This window comes from Augochlora pura, chromosome 6, assembly GCF_028453695.1.
Source record: "Augochlora pura isolate Apur16 chromosome 6, APUR_v2.2.1, whole genome shotgun sequence".
Lineage (NCBI taxonomy): Eukaryota > Metazoa > Arthropoda > Insecta > Hymenoptera > Halictidae > Augochlora > Augochlora pura.
This window is the reverse complement of record NC_135777.1, coordinates 12008579-12024678: the sequence shown is the minus strand read 5'-3', so window position 1 is coordinate 12024678 and position 16100 is coordinate 12008579. Positions and strand designations below refer to the sequence as shown.

At 35.9% G+C, this 16100-nt stretch overlaps 1 protein-coding gene across 1 annotated transcript in view; it reads right to left on the bottom strand.

Moving 5' to 3' along the window:
• The window catches only part of LOC144471194 (protein Wnt-5b), a 29925-nt gene extending 14334 nt beyond the window's left edge, over positions 1 to 15591 (bottom strand). Inside the window, exon 1 of the mRNA XM_078183022.1 lies at positions 13920 to 15591. Within this exon, the coding sequence (XP_078039148.1) occupies positions 13920 to 13943 (24 nt within the window). The 5' untranslated portion in view covers positions 13944 to 15591. The remainder of the gene's footprint in view (positions 1 to 13919) is intronic.
• Between the last annotated feature and the right edge of the window lie 509 nt (positions 15592 to 16100).

Here is a 16100-nt window from a genome sequence, read left to right as displayed (position 1 = left end):
ATAAATTACAACCTTCTTATACAATATTTCGATATTGTTGTGTGAAAAATAGATTTCTAAAATGCCATATGTCAGTCTAACGATTTACACAGCTTCGACTGTCATCAAAGATTCATTAAAAAGTATCTCTTATGCAACCTGTCACATGCTCATAAATAGTCTGAATTAATATGTAACGCTAAAAAATGATGATCTATCGTCACTCTTTGCACGTATCTCTGAGAAGCTGGTAACAAAATAAAACATCACGTTCAAAGCCAATAATTTGCATCCATCCATGGGCGTATATTATTATACATGCACAAATACTATAACTTAGAGTGTGAAATGGAAACGTTACAGCTTTTTTATTTAATTTCCATGTGTTTCTGCGAAAAATCCGATAACTTATGCAGAATTTTGATAGCTCCGTTCGTCACGAAAACTTATTCAAAAGTTTCCCTTTTGCGTAAACACGCAGGGATTCTACAGCGTAGAAGAAGAGCGTTTCCGAAGGTGAATCCGAACGATAATGTTAAGCGCTTCACCCGGTATATATAACCAGTACCTGAGCATACATAAGGTACGCGTATACCAGTTCTGTGGGCAGTAAGCACGCCGAGGACTCGCCTCGGAACGAAAGACACCTAAGTCCAAGCGATTATGGTACATCGATTCGACATTACACCTTGCTCGCTCCTGAAGCGACTCGCGAGACTCCTCGGTTCTTGCTCTCTCAGCACGGCTGAGGGCTGAGAGCTGCATGACTGGTTAATAGAAACTACGGAGCTGAGTTACGAGTCGCAAACTCTATAACTTTTCATTTTCCGCCGTGTGTTATACCGGGATATGAGAACTGTGCGAGCCGATGACTAAGGTCCGCGGTAAACCCGTATTTATGGTTTACGGATTTTCTGGATTTTTTCGCAGCCGCTTCGCCGAGAGTGATATCGGATCGGTGAATCAGGTAGCTAAGAGCTTAAAGAGCGGTCAATCGCTTATAGAAAATAAGTTATTTAACGGAGCTGCTTTGGTTTTCATCGTTTACTATACGAAAACGTCCTTGCCAGAATCTTGAATTATTTAATTTATCAGCTCAAACCGGTTCTCAAAGCTGTTTCGACAAGTCTTTTGTTCTAATGTTTAATATTCTTGTTGAAAATATCTGTTAAAGAGTTTAAAGAATGGTAAACAGTTGGTAAATCGGTGGGCACGCCAAAATCGTTTTGCGTGGCAATTGCTAACGGGAATATGACAAATAGATTGTGGACCTTTGTGCATTTATGGCATTTACACTTTCTTAAACTACTAAAACACGTGCATATCAACATATATTAACAGCATTGTTATCTTATTTTTACTGTTAGGAATTTTCTAGCTCGTAGATCACTCTTCAGTCTCATAAAATGGTCTATGGAAATTGGTATCTGCGTAAAAAGATTTGCAGCACTCTTTGATTTTCTACAATCGTAAATGGTGCAAATGTAAATTTTATTTTATGATGTAAATAGGTACAAGCACCTATTTAGAATAATCTGTCGAACTATAAATTTAATTATCAGTGTGATGAACATAATTGTAATGTCAACATAATTTCCCTTTAAATCTGAACTTTATAATTTCATTGTACTTATTTTAATTAGTACACTTTAAGCATTTCAAAAGTCTATGATTATTTTGCATACGATTACTTTGTCATGTAGGTGGTAATTGTCAATAAGTTTGTAGGTTTTAGTTATCCATTTATATTACGGACATATTCAATTCTGTAAAGCAAATTCTGTTAACAGTTTCAATTTCCTCTTTAATTTAATCCGTGCAAGCTATAAAAATAAACATATTACATTCTAAATGATACATTGGGAAGACTTGGTATAAAATTCGTGATTTCTTTATTCACATTTTACAAATTCTTCTTGTAACTTCTTAATTAGTACAGAAAGCATGCAGTTTGTTTTTATTATATCAAAATCGTTGTTCTCTTGGATATCGATGACTTATATAATTGTTGTAATACTATGTAATTAAACAGTTAGTGGAAAAACTGCAAAAACGAAAGAGAAATTCAAATGTGCTTCTTCGTTTAAAGATTTTAATAAGTCAAGAATGGTCTTAAATTCTCAATATATCTTTTAGTTTTATATTTTACATACTTAATTGTTGTATAAATGCATGAAGACTCTATGTATATAACAATGCGTATGAATATGGGAGTTTTAATCAGCTTTCAAAAATAGCTAAGGATTTCTTTGGTTCCAATTTTGAATAAAATTGAAATAATTCGATTTTAGCTCATAATGGACCTATGAGAATAATCTATAGTTTTCAGCGATGGAAAGAAGAACACAGAAAACAAATTACAAGTGATTCGATTGAGGCTGAACAATTTCCTTGGGTAATTTCGGAAGATCAAGAGTTGCGTTCGAAAATCGAAAAGTATAGTCTATTATGGCAGATCGATTCTTGTGTTACACCTTGCCCGACCACGATGGGTGGCTGTTGCTTTCAGCTTTACCTGCTGCGGCAGGTTATGTAGTACGCATCAGCATCACAACGGAATAACGAGTCATAAATTTTATAACTTTTGATCGTGTCGTGTTTTCATTTCAGGTGGTCACTCAGCATGTTGAACACATTCACAAACAAGAGCTTTTTAAAAAGGGGGCAACGATTCTCCATCAATGTCAGAAGAGATATTGGCGCAACCGCTTCGAAAGTTTGTTAAACCTTTAAATACGTGCAATTATAAATGAACGCTAACTCTCTTTTACTTTGTAAATTATGATTTCGTAAATGATGAGTTGAAACAACATACAGAAGAAATTATTATTATTAGACGCATATTGTATTCAGGTTCACGTCTCTTATAATCTTAAGTATACATGGAAAATATTTAACTTGATTCGTCTTGTTTCTATTGAAAATATATAAAATAATATATATAAATGCGACATACAGTGAAACCTGTTTTTATGCGGTCTTTTTTTTGTGCGGTATATGAATATCGACAAATATAGCTATTTATGAAGTTTCTGAATATTTTTTTTTCTTATGACATAATCTGACTGTAATGTTATCAAGTAGTTTAACAACAAATTCTAGTTCTTTGTTTCTGAAAAGAAAATTCTTTCGTTTCCATTAATTAGTTAGTGTACAATTTCAGTTCATTTTGTATACATTGTACATAGTTCTTAGATATCTGTACAAAATATAAATTTTCGAAATCATTCGTAAAACACCGAAGTCAATTGAAATTGCACTACTTCTTTCAGTAATTTTGATAGCCTGTAAGGAGTAATAACGTAACAATATTTTTAATAGTCTTCTGAAATTTGCAATCGTTCTTTAGCATCGCATACTTCAAGTTTTCACACTTTGTATCATTAAATAAAAATTCTTGAGGAACTTATACAGGCTTGACAGTGAAAGTGATAGCCGATCGACGTGTCAAGTATAGAAAGTATCTATTAGACATAATAGAGCACCTTATAATGTTCATTCCATTAATCGAATTATAGCTGTTTCATGAATCCTTTGAGAATATTGAGTTGACAACCAAAGTCTTCCCATCTCCTGCATAATAGCAAACCAAGTTTTGAAAAAAAAGTTCGTCAAATATAAAAGATACATATGTAAAACTATTTTCAATCTAATTTTCTTTAACGTTTCACATTAGAAAACAACTCGACAAAATAATATTCGGTTTAGTGCGATTCTTGATTTGTGTTGCAAAGAGTTTTTACTTGTGTTATCAATATAGTTATTTTCAACCTCAAATCTCTATGGTTTGTTGCAACCTAACCGTTTATTTTTCTCAATAACAAGTTTATTTACAACATTAAATTCACGTTAAATTAAATATGACGAACGCAAAGATAACGATAATTTTCTTGCAAACCTAGCAGAATTGGGTATTTCGTTCACCATCACCAAGCCATGTCATTCACCCTTTTATATCGAATAATATCAAAATAAGCTGCATAAACAGATTTAATGAACATTTCAAATTTAAGTAATCTATGATATTTTCGTATAAATAATACATTACGTGCATTATTGTCCGTTCTAGTCATACATTATCATGCAGTGGTGCCATATTTTACATTTTGTTCTATATCGAAAGAAAAATGCACAAATGCATGCCGATGTCTGAAAGGTTCACGAAGAATAAGACGTATTATTCAAGTAAACGATAGTACGTTACGAGTTGTGTAACGATTAATAAATTTATATATCTTAAAATGTCAAGATATATAGTATATGACATACTATTGAAAGTATATGTTATCCAAAAATTGCCGAAAATCATTTTTATTTGAACGGTACTCCATGCGTCCCCTCCTTTCTCAAATAAATTACCACGATTTCGTGGAACTTATCAAGATATTGGTTCGTCGAGGTGTTACCAGGCCATCGAAGTGTGAAGCACAAAAAGCCTGTAACAATCAGATATAATAGCGCAGGAACGTGGAACCCGAGTTTCACTTGGCAAGTTTAAGTATCCGTGTACACATCTGAAACACCCTGTATGTCCGCGTTTATCTAGCCCACGCGATCAGGCAGAATATTAGCCGGTATATAAAATGCATTTATGATCACGACAGGAATGTAAATGGCGTACTTCAGCACGTCTCTCGCGGGGCCAGCCTCGAATTATCAGCAATAAAGTATCTCGCTGGCGTGTTGAACAAGACATGACCGGCAGTAGTGCAAGCACCGCTACATTTGTTGCTGAATGAGCTGGTCCCAGCGACGCTGATCGTTGATCCTGCGCAGCTGGATGATACCACGCTGGTTATAATGAACATAAAAGATCGTTGGTCCAATATTAAAGGCGCGCATGACGTTCCGCCGGCGCGCGAGCAATAAAACGAGACCCTGTTGCAGTTTCACGGTAACTCGACTCGGTGATAATTAGGTGCGATTCTTCGGGGTTGTGCCGGGATCACCCGCCATAAAATCCGCGATGCCCGTTTTCTGTTTATAAACGACAGTTTAAACCGTTTTATTATTGGAAAGTACTAATTAATATAATTTTATTAGCGTGCTATAGCGCGCTACCCGGAGGAAATGAAAAACTATCGTACCACCCTTCGCAGAAACTTTTCAACCGAGCGAGTTAGTGTGCTCGTTGAAGATGTTACCCATGTGGAAGTCGAGGCGAAAATTAAGTGTTGCATCCTGTTTTTCATCGAAAACACTGCGCAAATATCGTCACCGTTCGTTTTAATGAAATTGAACCGAGCAGTGAAATCACTAATATTTCTCGTTTCGATGACTTGCAACAATGTTGTTAGTACTGACCACGGTAATTTTCTTTTTAAAATAATAGTTGGCGTTTTGGAAAAAGTAGAGTTCTAAAATTCATATATTTTTTCAGATGTTAGAAACGTGGTTCTCCTTGTGTTTATCTATTAAAGAATAATTTTATTTGCCTGTGTTTCGTTTAGTCACAGTTAGTCGTGTTTGTGCGATACAGATATTAAAAATAGAAACTAAATTTCAGGTCTTTAGCGAAATAAAAGTTGTTTGTGTTAATTGTAAAAAACATGTTAGATAAAAATATGTTTCTGCTTTTTATAATTACAATAAGAAAGTTATGTAATGATAACCTTAAATTTTTTTAATGACCTTACAATTTTGTAGCTGCCGAAATATATTTGATTTGCAAATTGTGGTATTAATCTTGTTGATTCGATACAACAATCAGCAGCAGAGTCGTAAGATTGTTATTCTAAAGTTAAATATGTTTTGACTAATCATTTAATGGCTGAAGACCAAGTGTAGAAAGTCCCGTCCACAACACTTGCTATTTTAAACAAGCATCGGTCTTATGGAGTACTACTTATCACGAGCTGCTTCCCGTTCCGTAGTCCAAGGCTTAAGAACGCTACTCTTAGTGTTATGACAAATAGCAAGTCAACATTTGGTAGTACATGGACTGTATACAATACTCCAATGAGTTGCTGCAGACCCTATTGCTTATTTACGAAACACACTGAATCTTAATCGGAGTCTACGAGATAAATACTATGTTCTTTAGTATGTTGAAAATGCGTACAACTATTTTCCTGAAAATGAGAACATAATGATCTTTATGGTAGAACGTGACTTGACAAAAGTGATGTATAGACTGTGAAGTTTACGCAAATGAAAAGAAGTTAATATTTGCATAATACGTAGAATAACTATAACGTAAGTATCTTTTAGAATAGTTTGTTTAATATTAAATACATTTATATGTAAGACAACTTGACGAAATTTTTGGTATCTACGCAAGTGTACATTTTTCCAATCTATGCTGCATAGGCTTTGTATATTTCGGATGCAGTTCGCATATTCTTACACACAGCCTGTATATATTCCCTAAATATCGTAAGTGTATTTTAAATAAGAAGTGTCTAACGATTACATTTAAGTTTTGTCTGATTATGATATAATCGATCGTTCCGAAAAATGGACAACCACATGCATTTAAATAAGTTGAATTAAAAATTTATATGTAATTAAAATGTAAACAACACTTTCAAACATTTTCACGTAAAGAAATGCTTTTTGACATTTTCATGTAAAAAAAATAATTTGTAACATTTCAGTAGATAACAATGTTTTATAACAAAAATGATTTCCCGATATTTAATTGGAAACGCAAAAGAATATTTGGCACAGGCGAAAAGTGTGTTTGCACGGACATCGACTAATTAAAAACAGAAGCTAAAAGACCACGTAGGTATTGACGAATGGTCTTTACGATGAGATGAATTACAAAGAGAGGAACGTGGAATTATCGTAATGAGTTAACCATATTTCCATGTCTTTAGTGCGGCCGCTAGGCGTGTAAAGAAGTTCTATAGCAGCCTCTGCCGCCACCTGACCAGGAAACATTATCGTAACTTCACTGCCGATAAACCTACTGAAATTCTGCGATACAAGCTCGCCGGTTATAGCTACCCGAGCAAGCAGGAAAGCCAGGAATTGGTACAAGTGGACGTTAACATCACTGTTTAATTTCTCTTAGAGTCGCAATTCCAACGCATAAACTTGCATCCGCGAAAAATGCAATGGACGGTCGAGATGCAATTAGAGGCGGGTTTTAGAATCGTTAATTTTTCAGCAAAACCAGATAGGTACGCGAAATGTCCGCAGAACGTTCCGCGTACTTGCGTTTTGCAATTTCCTTTCGTTTACTTCGTCTTAATAGAAATATTAATATTAATCGACACATCTATCTCATCTTCTTCAATTTTCTAAAGCATTCAATATTGACTAAGAAATTATCGGTAAGCCGCTGATTTTTATGCAGTATGAAAATTTCCTATACTAATTATAAGAAGTGGGCATTGCACAGAGTTTCTTATTGTATAACTTTAATAAATCGCAGAAAATATGATAGTATCTCTAAGTTCTTCTAAAATGTTGCTTATTGTATGTTTAACGTGTCTGGTTTTGTGTTAAAGGCGTGACAGTCCGCAGTCTAATCATCAGTAATGAACATATATTTTTAACAAGATAATTATACAGAAAAACGATCTTCTATTTTCTAATCTTCCTAAACTAGTGTTAAAAGTTCCAAGTACTCTCAATTACAATGAATTCTTTTAATGACATGATACACTGAATTGTTATTGCTGAGTTATTATTTTTAGAAAATATGCACGATTCTTTTATTCGCAGTAAAACGTCTACTATGAAAACACTTGTATAAAATTATAACAAGCTTTTAAATTAAGAGTGCCCATATAGTTCAGAATTTTGCAAAGTGAATCATATGTCGACATATTTTTAGAATTTTATCCCGGTGACTAGACTGTGGATTTGAAATAAAATGGAAGGCTCGAATATCTATATATTGTTTCTAATTCCCTGAATTTGTTATAGGATGTTTCTACTTGTCTCCCGTTTGTTACAACTGTGAAAAAGGTTTTCTTTGTATAAATATTCGTGGTGTAACGATGATTAATGCGGTCTGATTCGACATACTCGAGAACATCTTATTCTTATCGCAGATCTGTTCGAGATTTTTTAATTTTCAAGAGCAACAAGCTCGTTGAGATCTTCCTTTTTAGGTATTTAATCGAGTACTAAACTGGACCAATTGTAATTTTGTTGTACATATCAGGATCCTCCTTACTGGTAAATCCTTTGTACTCGACGCCGCGAGATTATCCGAATAGATGATCCTAAAACAACTTTAAACTTTACGAAATGACGTTCCATCACCATCACCGTCTGGACAACGTTCAGTTTTTATCGTTCTAACGACGACCATCCTTTACATGTTTTGAAGAGCGTCGCGCCAATTGGGAAAACGGTGCAACAACTTTTATATGCCGCATCATTTAGAGTTATCTCGCGATGTCTCATACTTGTGACATCTTTACTGTCAAACCTCTAAGGAGCTACGAAGTTGAATGCAAGAATGTTTTAAAAGGACATATACGCGATAGCGTTTATTGCACTATGTGGTCGCCGTTGCTTTGCTACGATGGACATAAAGCGTGCAGATTTTCATCCAGTCAGACGATCGAACGAGCTGAAAACTCAAAACTGTTTAAAAATTTTATTTGATATTTTCTGTTTGATAAATATTTTTTCTTCTATTCCAATAAAATAAAAATAATTTTTATATTGTAACGATTAAAGGACAGTTATATCGAACATTCAGAAACATACATAAGAATCTACAAACAGTGTTTACGTTAATTAAAAGTCCATTATATACACGTAGAATTTCAAGCACAAGAACATTTTTATTGGAAAGCCGAACTAAGTTACTCAGTTAAAAATGTCCACATGCTATATTATGAGCAAGTTTTAATAAATTATTTAAACGAATTATTATTTAAAAAAATTATAGACCACGATTTTGTATGCAAACTAAAAACTGTCTGGATCAATTGCAATAGACTGTATACATATTGATATCTCTTTCTCTCTTCGACCATCTCATGAAATCCTTATGATGATTTCTACTGATCAAGGAGCGCATCGTTTTCGTTGAAACTTATTTATCGTTCAATATATAGATAATTGCCAACGATAAGCGCAAACACATAGGACAACTGTTCATGTATTGTTAAACAGCGTCCCGTATTTCCATTAAAATCAACGTGTTCAGTAAATCTGTTTAACAAGAAAAACAGTATTCTGACTGAATAACGCGGAAATTATTAGCCGAACATGAAATTTACGCATTCACGCCCAGCAAAGACCGACTGATCCATCTGGATCACAATTGCGCGTGATTCTATCCGCAAGTCCGCCTACTTTCGTGGGAGGTTGACTTTGTAAACCGGCTTCGGCCGTTGCAAAAAAAAAAAAAAAACAATATCTGGGCCACTTTATGGACCAGGTAAACGCGTATCGTTATTTTCCAGGCGGGGAAAAGGTGTTCATCATTGAATCAACTTGTCGGCGACGAGTCAGCCTCTGATTTTCAACAGGAGCGGTAGGACGATGACTTGAGTCCTCTTGAGATGCCGTTCCCGGCTAGGGACGGTCCACGCACACGAATTCGCTTCAGATATACAAACACATGGGACACCATGAGAGCCTGGCTGGCTGGCTAGCCTGCAGAGTGGAGTGAAGGGAAAGGAGTGCTCGTTGAAGACTCTCGATGAGGAACAGAAGAAAGAGAAAAGAACAGAGACGAATAAATAGCAAAGTAAACTGAATGAAAGAGATAGAGAGCCTGGAGAGGGGGGAAGGAGGCCGGCTGCGAAAAAAAGAGGTATTAATGAAAAAATGTTTTCGAAGGATATCAGGTGCTCAGAGGAACTCAAAGAACAAAATGAGGAATTTTGGATAACAGAATTTGGAGAAGGGGGAAACGATAGTGGAGAAGGATGAAACAAAGTCGCGAAGGGTGTTTGAAATTTGGAACGACGTATTGTTCGATTGCTGTATAAGAAATAATAAGACAAAAATTCATAACTATGGGAACTTTAATAAACAATTTAATATCCATAGTAATTTTATTTGTAAAGTAAATTTAAGTATTAATTATCTTGAGTAACATTGTTCAATGATCTCTTTTCAGATTGTTATTTAAAAGAAACTTCCTGAATTTCGAGTAAACATGACGTATTTATTAATAAAATCTATCGATAGGATTTTATTAGACAAATATTAAACCACTATCAGTTTCATTAAGTTTACGGGTTTATCTTTTGCGAATTTACATGAATCAACGTCCATCAGTTTCTACGTAGATGTTACCTTTTAGAGACAATTAATGATGATATGATACATAACCTTGAACTAAACTTACATGGATATAACCTTGCCAATATGGAAGCCGAAAATCTTGAATACAAATGAATTTACAATTATGAGGTTCACGAATTAATTTGTAAGTTTGATATTATTATTATTCTTGTTGTATAGACGACTGTAATTATCGTAATTTCCCAGAGGTAAAAGGATGAAGTGCTTGAAAAAGAAAGGAACAAGTAATCAAAGGGAGAATGAAGGACCATGAAAATTAATGTTTATATAAACCTGTTTATTCAGGTATCCAAGTACGAAGATATGTAATCCGGAATTAGATAAGAGCCTACTCTTTCGATAAATGTTCTCACTGCAGATGAATGTAAAATATGTGTCGAATTTTACACAAATTGTTATTCTACTGTGCGTTATATTGCGATTATTGTAGTCGCATGTAGAATGCTCTTTAGCCGCCGAATACTGGGTAAAGAGAATAAGTACAGGAAAAGAAGAACTGTGAAAACACCTTGATACAGTTCAGTCGATAACTGCCAGTAAAATGATAATAGAAAAGCAAAACTGTCACGAAGAACATGCAATCACTTAGCTCAAATTGCATGGAATTAGCCTTGAAAATGAAGAAGTGCGATAAATGCGTCCCTGAATAAATTAAATGATTAAGGGTTGGTGATTACGATTGACTCCTTAATGACAGAATCTGCATAATAAGTTACGTTCAATATTGGCCGCTGGCAGTCACCTTCAACGTTATACCATGTTTATTATAATATCATTTATTAAACGGTATATAAGAAGTATTGGTAAAACGTTTTAGATTTTATGCGCATAACTGTTTAATACAATACGGTACAGGAAAATCCTAAATTAAGTTCGACGCGACATTGAGTCATCCGTTGTGGAGGTGTTCAAACGAGATAAGAAGGAGAAAGGAACTTTTTACGCATGCCTTTTGTGTTAACAATGAGAGGGCGCGAATCAAATTTGCGGAGACAGAACTGTGTGACGCAATGGATCGAGATGAACTCGTAGATGGAAACGAACCAAAAATATAACACTTGCTTTTGATATATCTTTAAATTGAGTTTCAAATGAAGATTGTTCTGTTAAACTGCTCTTGATTGTACTTGAAGGTAAAATTGTATTATTAGGTCTTATTCAACTCATAAAACCTAAAGGCTCGTTCACTATTTTTATAGTAGTTACTCGTTTATTACGACCATTTTGCAGTTATTTAAATTAAATAAATTAAATAATTACATAATTAAATTAATTAATTAAAATCAGGCTACGTTATTTTCATAAAGTATAAAATTTCATGAAAAGGTTGGTCGTTAAAGAATTTTTTAATTACAAATGACTTGCAAAAGTTGTCACTGTTTTACGCATCAAAATATTGAAGTGTACAACTTACGCAAAATCTTTCTCAATAATTACGTGTACTAGCACTATTAAGAAATTGATGAATATATTATGGACGTTAGGTACCTTTCATCATAAGCTCGATAAGTATAGTCGTTTCATGCACAGACTTTAAACATCTATTGCATTTCATTGCTTACCAAATGTTTTGTGTAGGATACGAGTTAACGTCCTTATCGATGGTAAAGTTACGATATTCTCGGTCAGATAGCGACAAACTGTTTTTGCACTTTGATAAAAGGAGCCACATAGGAAATGGTAGACAGATACCACAAAACGTAAGAAAAATTCTACTTTGAATGTATGCGCGAGCACATTCTCAACAGAATCTTGTGAACCACGCTCAATGTCTTTTATCAGAAACGTCACTTTATTTCTTAAAAAGCATTACTTTCTTGTTTTAATCACAAAAGTTCTCTATTTTAATTTGACAGTCAATTTACAAGTTGACGTACACTATTTTTCCTACAAAGATGTCAAATTACCGATAAGTGAACTTTCAAATTTTGCTCAACGCTTTTGCTAAAAATTTCAACAACGTCGTTTAGGGGTATTTTGTATAAAAATTACTCTTTAACATTTTTTTATGTTGAACCAGCCTCTGTACACGAAGTTGCTAATCTACGGCGACTTTTTAAACGCGCGATAACAGATTCTCAAAATACAAGAGAAAATATAAATTAACGAATTGTACTTTATTTTCTTTTACAATGACTATGTTGCAGTAAACGAGTGAAGCTTTTCTTTAATTCTTAATTTTGTCGGATAACGTATGCAAATGGGAATTTAAGAAAACAAACAAACAAAAGGACACGAGTTGCTCCTTTGATAGCTACATAACTTTGAAATCGATCGATGCTATCGCGTGTAATACCGCGCCAATGAAAGTTTATCTTCGAAACCGCATTTGTCGAACGGCGCCGAATGCCACCGTGCATAGTGCATATCGATTCCTTCCTAACGAGATCCTGTTACCGGGACTGACAACTTTAATGCGTGCACCGTGTTAGATCCACAGCGCCGCGGAAAAATCACTGATGTTCCACTTTCTAAGGGCACTCGCGTTACTTTCGCAGACTCTAATTGGTCGAAACAGAGGGAACTGTTGTCGAAAAAATAAGATTTCATTGTTTATGCCGCTACAATGAGAGCTCAGATTATTTGCACGAATACCTGGACTGTTGGAGACCTTTACAGTCGTTGCTCTTGTTTCGAGCAGTTTTAGTCAAATTTTATTTAAAATGAAACTAAGAAATAACTACATTCATGAAATACTTCATTTGTTATCTTCACTTGAAAATAGAAATATTAACCAATTTGTAATAAAGAATCATTTCGTTTGTTTTTATCTCAAATATATCAAAATCGTCCAAATAATGTGCAAAGAGAAATATAACAAATGTATAAAGGTATCTCGTGAAATAATATTCAACAAAAAGATTTAACATCAAGAAATCTTTGCAGCAATTTGCTCGGATGACTCCAAGAATAATCGTTCTATTGGAAAATGAAAGAGGGGTGCTGTTTCTCAGAAAACTTGGTTTTCATTGCGGGATAATTATCTAACGTAGTCAATATAATGAAAATAATTACGAAATGAAATTACATCTTGGTTGATATTTGAATAATTCAATATAATGTTTGAAATCATGTTGTTTCTAATGTGTCCAGGTCTGTTTCCGAAACAGCGAAGACCAAAAAATAATGGATCGATGACAAAGTGCCTAAAATAGAATTTCTATTTTATTTAGAATTTTTATTTTAGTATTTACCCACTGTTTATTTTATACAACTATCGAAGTATTTATATAGTTTCTAGTTCCTTTCATTTGAATAATGACAATGATAATTATGACACATGCAATCGGTGCATCTTTTAACCAAATTCCACTGAAGCATCGCAGTCGTTTTCAACATTATAACATTTGATACTTGACTTGGCTTGATACTTTTACCTCGCGAAAGAACACGTTTCAGTTACTGGTAGATAATTGAAGAAAATTCTTCGAGTGTACAGAGTTGAACAAATACGTTTTAGTAAAAATGTATGTATATGAAAGTATATGGCATACTTAAATGAAAGATCAGAAATACCTGGTTTCATAATAGTGCCGATAAAAGTATCTCAATGTCATTTAGGATAGCTGAAGCTTTCTCGTGCAACCATGCCGACCCGAGCTTGTATACGCAAACGTGTTAATAGCGGTACTAACGTGTTAATAATAAAAGCAAGGTAAAATTATCAAGGGTTAATTATTATAGTCGATTAAACCGATTAAACGATTACTTACCAAACCGGGTGTATCCAACGTCATTAAGGTCGAGGTAGTTAGTGCCGTGGCAAGATCAGGCACCGTTTCACTTTTTATCGGCAAAAGGCACCGCCGCACTCGCCGTTTAAATTAGTATCGATAACAACGGCCTCGTACACATACATTTATCGAATCGTTCTCGGAGTACGTTGTTTTATTGGCGAATCGATCATATTTAGACGGTGCAGTTCATGTCGCATTTTGCGCTCCGAATTGCGCAATCCTCTCGATTCGTGGAAAGTTTCTCTTATTTATTCAATCCTTCTGTCAACGAACATTTCTGTCTCCAAAGCAACGTTACCACGTACACTTCCCGTTTCACGAACACACGTGATTTTGTAATTTTCACAGGCTATATTGAGATCTATCCGCCGCGTCAAAGTCAAAGCAAAGGCTTTCCCGTTACCTTTGTCAAGTTATTACTAGCTATACATACTAAAAGTGTACCAGTTTAATGAAAACTATCGTAATCGCACGATTTCCAATGTATTTTCATTTCAAAACGAGAAACGCACGCTTATAATGTTCCGGTCGTTAAAGTTTCATTCGGAACTCCAAAACAAGAGCACAAAGCGCGTTAAGAGGAGAAAATCAACGTACGTGACAAATGCAGAAGTCCTTCCGCCAGCACAATTCGAACGAACCGATATTTTGCGACTCTCGGTTTTAAACTACTCCGGTTTCACTTTCACAGTGCCTGCGAAAAAGTGGTTCCCGGGGGAGAACAATGTTCCGCGAAAATCGCACTGCGCGCAGTCCGTGCCGAGCAACTGCAGCCACAATTAGTGAAATCTAGAACCGATACAGACTCGCCATTACCGTTACTCGATGGTTTTTCGTGAAACGCGAGTGCACGTTCCGTCCTTTGTCACCGCGCGGGGCCCGATAAATCCTAATCCTGTTGCAATCGCGACGCGGCAACACCATTCACGAAATTTCCAGGACGGGTTGTAGCGATCCACCAGTCATTAGAGGATCGGGAAGCGTTAATTCCGTGACACGCCACGGAGTTTAGGCATCGATTAAAAACCGCTTGTCACCTGTTTGCCGTGCGGGCACATTTTCGTTTTGAATTATTCGGCAAGCACTCGGGACGAATCGCGAGAAGATCCCTGTCATTTTTGCTGGCCGGCGGGGCATCCTTGCGCGTCGTTCGTTGCGTTAAAATCCTCTCAATCTTCTTCGCGGCATGTCATCCTCGTCGATCCGAAAAAAATCCGAGTGTCACCGCACCGAGATGCCGAACCACCGAAAACTACACTAGTCTCGAACGAGTCCTGGCAAGCGTGTAAAGGATCGGATCATGATCGCTCGACGCAGATCCGATCGTCAAAGTCTTGTTTACCGTTCACTACGGGTTCAGCATCGCTACCAAGAGGAGCTTCGAAGGAGCCGAACCATATTTGGCACCTGAATTCCGTCGTCGAAAGATTTTCCAGAATCGAGAAATAGTCGACCGGTGTTGTGCAGAGCCCAGTCAGGATCTATGGATGCCGGTACCTATGCGGCTCGGGTCTTCGAGCATCTCGAGGAACGGTGGTGCCTCGTGGCAATCAGCCAGGGACCAAGGTACGCTACGAAACCGACTTGGACGACGTGTAACTGCGGAATGGTCGCAGAGTGCAGGCAGAATCCACGAGACCGTGGTACGTTTCGTTCTCTCCCGCCGCCTTGTCTCTCCTGCACAACACGAGATCGGTCTCTCCTGCTCGCTTCTCCCGAAGAGGGAGCCCCCTCGACTAGTGATGGCCTCAAGGCACCTCGAACCAGTCGCCTGATTCGCTAAACCTTTGCTATTATTAACACTGGAACAAGCCTCGCTGAGGTATTATTCTCAATACTATATAATAAATAGTTCGTTTCACTCTAAGTCGCGCGTATACTTCTGGAGATTTCGAATAGTAAATTCGTAGATCGTTTGTTTCGCTTTGAATCCTACTTTCCGAAGTTTCAAATAGGAAATAATACACAATTTATTTAACTTTTAATCGTTCGTATACCCTCTTCGCACTTTCAAATTTGTTAATACTAAATAGTTTACTTCACTTTGAACTGTTTATAGCAATCGTAGATAGCAAATGGACAATTTCATTTCAAATCGCACGTATACTTTTGAAAATTGCAAACCAGTTAAATGGTCTATATTATTTGAAATCGTAC